General features: G+C 36.3%; 1 protein-coding gene across 2 annotated transcripts; it reads left to right on the top strand.

The window, feature by feature from the left end:
• Nucleotides 1-369: 369 nt before the first annotated feature.
• On the top strand, nt 370-3,950 carry LOC103522035 (serine/threonine-protein phosphatase 2B catalytic subunit beta isoform-like). 2 transcript variants are annotated; one of them, XM_026832423.1, is made up of 3 exons: nt 370-458; nt 2,711-2,837; nt 3,757-3,935. In XM_026832423.1, the coding sequence occupies exons 1-3, from the start codon at nt 372-374 to the stop codon at nt 3,906-3,908; spliced, it is 366 nt and encodes a 121-aa protein (XP_026688224.1). In that variant the 5' UTR covers nt 370-371; the 3' UTR covers nt 3,909-3,935. The 2 variants fall into 2 exon arrangements, with proteins under 2 accessions (XP_026688224.1, XP_008485366.2); XM_008487144.3 differs by lacking the exon at nt 370-458 and adding an exon at nt 1,983-2,071 and having other exon boundaries at nt 3,757-3,950.
• The last annotated feature ends 433 nt before the right edge of the window (nt 3,951-4,383 follow it).

The raw sequence follows: 4,383 nt of genomic DNA, 5'->3' as shown, positions 1-4,383 counted from the left end.
TCTACTTGAAAAGGCAGTCATCTTGAAAAAGCCTACGAAGTAGATGAAACTCTGATGAAGTCGTTATTGAACTGTGAAACTGTTCACGTAATTTTGACATAACGTACTCTATTTGTGTACGTAATGACGTAACGTAGTAAAGGGACTTTCAGTCTCATTCTGACAGGATAAACAAGTTAGCAGTACAGATACAGATGTCGTGTAAGATAAATACGCTGCCTCTCCCTTACCCGTTGTATACAGGATGTTTCGAAAATATTGCACAATTTGCGCAATGTTCTACTACAAATTTCCATCAGTACCGATATTGTGTCTTCAAATTGATCCCAAGGGCAAGATTTTTATATTCTATTCTATTTTCCAGGTACCGAATGTATAGGAAAAGTCAGACTACGGGGTTTCCATCTCTAATTACAATCTTCTCTGCGCCCAATTACTTAGATGTGTATAATAATAAAGTAAGTATTACCGATGTGACAGTTTCCCACAGGTTCTAGTAATTATTACAACGAAGGGAACTCAACTGAGTGATTGCAGACAGAAATGGGTAAATGTAATGCATAATATAAAACGGCGGTGGTGGCGAACTAATGAAATAATAAAGCTGTCACATCTTCATGTGTTTCATAGTATTCATTGTACTCCTCATAACATAGACAACACGGGTATCATGTGTGTACTAGATGAGATTGTCTACAGCCCAAATCTAATTAGCCAAAAAATATACTAAGCTCAGATGGTGGAAAAATCTGATGTGCATATCACACGACTTTGATTACCTATTGGAAGGCGGTCGAAATAGCCATGTGTATGAATACTATGAATCAGTATTGACAAACATAACTGCTCGTGTGTAGCGCCCTATACATATGTACACCTGCATAGTGTGTTGTTCATTCGAAAGTATGTAACGTAGGTACTTCAAAATTTTGCTTCGTAAACTGTATGCTCGAGGGGCATTGCAAATCCACACATGTGTATGAATACTATGAATCAGTATTGACAAACATAACTGCTCGTGTGTAGCGCCCTATACATATGTACACCTGCATAGTGTGTTATTCATTCGAAAGTATGTAACGTAGGTACTTCAAAATTTTACTTCGTAAACTGTATGCTCGAGGGGCATTACAAATCCACGCTTCATGTGTATGAATACTATGAATCAGTATTGACAAACATAACTGCTCGTGTGTAGCGCCCTATACATATGTACACCTGCATAGTGTTTTGTTCATTCGAAAGTATGTAACGTAGGTACTTCAAAATTTTGCTTCGTAAACTGTATGCTCGAGGGGCATTACAAATCCACAGTATAGAACTTGCAGCCTAAACACTCGATAAATCCACGTTAAGGCGGTCTCTTCCTGATCCCTTGTGTGCCACGTCCATTTTAATTTAGGACTATTGCACTGAAATTAATACTTTCATAAGTATCTGGCAACGTTACAGGTTTGAGGTAGACAATGTACTCGTAATACTTGTTACGTAGAGCCCCTTCAAATCAATAAATTACTTTTAATTTCTCCTTGTGTTGTGACATTCCTCAGAGAAGCTTATTATAGGCTTAGAGTATTTAGTATTGCGCAAATAATTGTGCCAATATTTCTCTTGTTTTCATATCTTTCAATACCTGGTTTGCGTTGCTTTCAAATTTACCTTGCGACGCGGCGGGACGTTATTTTGCGATGGTACCTACACAGAGAAATAAAATCACCTAATTATTTTTTATTGATGTTTTGTTATGCATAATTTATGAATTTGTTATGGACACACATCTCTTGTGTTTGCTGTTTTTCTGTGAAGTTGAAAATAATTATGTGTATGCAACACCAAAGACAACTGCACTGTCGTTCAATAACAAAATTTCTCATTCACCTACTAACGTACTCTATTTGTGTACGTAATGACGTAACGTAGTAAAGGGACTTTCAGTCTCATTCTGACAGGATAAACAAGTTATATTCTATTTTCCAGGTACCGAATGTATAGGAAAAGTCAGACTACGGGGTTTCCATCTCTAATTACAATCTTCTCTGCGCCCAATTACTTAGATGTGTATAATAATAAAGTAAGTATTACCGATGTGACAGTTTCCCACAGGTTCTAGTAATTATTACAACGAAGGGAACTCAACTGAGTGATTGCAGACAGAAATGGGTAAATGTAATGCATAATATAAAACGGCGGTGGTGGCGAACTAATGAAATAATAAAGCTGTCACATCTTCATGTGTATGAATACTATGAATCAGTATTGACAAACATAACTGCTCGTGTGTAGCGCCCTATACATATGTACACCTGCATAGTGTGTTATTCATTCGAAAGTATGTAACGTAGGTACTTCAAAATTTTACTTCGTAAACTGTATGCTCGAGGGGCATTACAAATCCACGGTATAGAACTTGCAGCCTAAACACTCGATAAATCCACGTTCAAAGTATCTTTTATCTTTTTGAAATTTGGAAAATTGAAGGATAAATATCTAGTATCTACTTATATTCATTCAACAATATGCTCTGTTCCTTTAGCAACCAAATGAAGTTTAGCTGGACTGATAGTGGATTTCACCAACCTTCTTTCCAGCCTCAAACAGCAAATTAAATGGAACTTAACTGGCTGTTAGCTTGACAGGAGTTCTAATGACTGAATAAATATTGCTGAAATCCAACATGAATTGTTAATACAATTTTGTTTCTCTCTTCCAGGCTGCAGTTTTAAAATATGAAAATAATGTAATGAATATAAGACAATTCAACTGTTCTCCACATCCGTACTGGTTACCAAATTTCATGGATGTGTTCACGTGGTCTCTACCTTTCGTAGGTGAAAAAGGTGAGTCAAAAATCAATCAAAAAAATCTCAAATTCTTTGTGGTAAAGCAAAGCTTTTTCACAACTTTTATGGATACCACAACATTACTAAGTGCCTCCTTTACAACCAATTTCCATATTTCAATAATCTTTTTACACTGGTAATGCCGCCACTGGTCGCTACTCGATTAAAGTAGCTACTCAATTGTCCTCATGAGGCTGAGTGCACCCCGAATTCCAAGCACAGAGCCGAAAAAAAACCTCGGCCCCGCCGGGAATCGAACCCGGACCTCCTGCGTGCAAGCCTAGTGTGATACCCACTCGGCCAAGGAGGTTGCTAATATTTTTGAATTAATTCATATCTATTACATTTCTTATCTAGTGACCATCACCTGAAAGTATTTAATTGAAAACGACATCGCATACTATCATACTATGGTCGCTTCACAATGAACTAAGGCCATTTTAATCTAGCGCATTACCGACACTATTGCATATAACACTTTTATTGACACTAGCATTTAGCGGGCGAGAAATTGTCTCATCTACATATGTGTAAAAACCAGTGCTGGAGAAAAACGTCAGGTGACCTGAGGGGTCTTTGCAATATGTGTAACATAGGAGGTAGAAACAAAGAGAAGGCATACTGACCAAAGTGGGCGCTTTCAATGGTGACGGTGTAAATTTGGTTAATAGTACCCATGCTTGAGATTCTTGGGAATTACTGTAAATAAAGGCCCATATTTATAAATACCGGCCCTTTTGTTAGTTGAGCAATTAATTTTTTGGCCTGATCAGGTATATGAGCCGTTTTTGTGAATGAGTCCTAAAGCTCACTGAACTACTAGTAATCTCGAACCTCAAAAGATTTTGGCACTTTATATGCCAAAACAGGGTATATTTACGATGTTTTACCTTTTGCCTTTGTATCCCATTTCTAGTGACGGAGATGTTAGTCAATGTTCTCAACATCTGTTCTGACGATGAACTTATGTCTGATGGAGACGACGCCCTAGAAGAAGGTAAGATCAATCCCTTTTCATTGTATCACTACACCTGTGATAGGTTGGTCTTTTATATGTTTCTCACCTAAGTTAGGAGCTCTTTCATTATTGAAGACATCCATAAGTATAATATTAATTACCGTTTGCTTGAGATTCTTTGGGAATTAATGTTATTTACAGAGATTTAGAAAAAATGGGTGGGTAATAAATTATTTTATTTTAATAATTAAGAAAAAAAATCCTAAAATAATTTGGACTTCATATTGTTCTTATTTTGGAGTAAGAGTACTACAAACAATATCTACTATGAAAAGTCACAAAAAAATGACTGATTACGAGTATGATTATTTATTATGACAAACAGAACAAGATAACGATTGAAATTTTCAACGTAAGTAAGTGGGTATTGAACTTTGTATTCTTGCTCTAAATTCACATTTCGACCATCATTTTAAATAGATTTTTAGAAAGGGGTTTAACGTCATTTTTCTTTCAAAGGATTCAACTATTTATGATCTGCTATAGACTGCATTCTAGGAATAAGACAGATGGACCAATCGAAAA

This window comes from Diaphorina citri, unplaced genomic scaffold (genome assembly GCF_000475195.1).
Source record: "Diaphorina citri unplaced genomic scaffold, Diaci psyllid genome assembly version 1.1 scaffold6647, whole genome shotgun sequence".
In the NCBI taxonomy this organism is placed as follows: domain Eukaryota; kingdom Metazoa; phylum Arthropoda; class Insecta; order Hemiptera; family Psyllidae; genus Diaphorina; species Diaphorina citri.
Note: the sequence above shows the minus strand (reverse complement) of the source record. Positions and strands in the feature narration are given on the sequence as shown.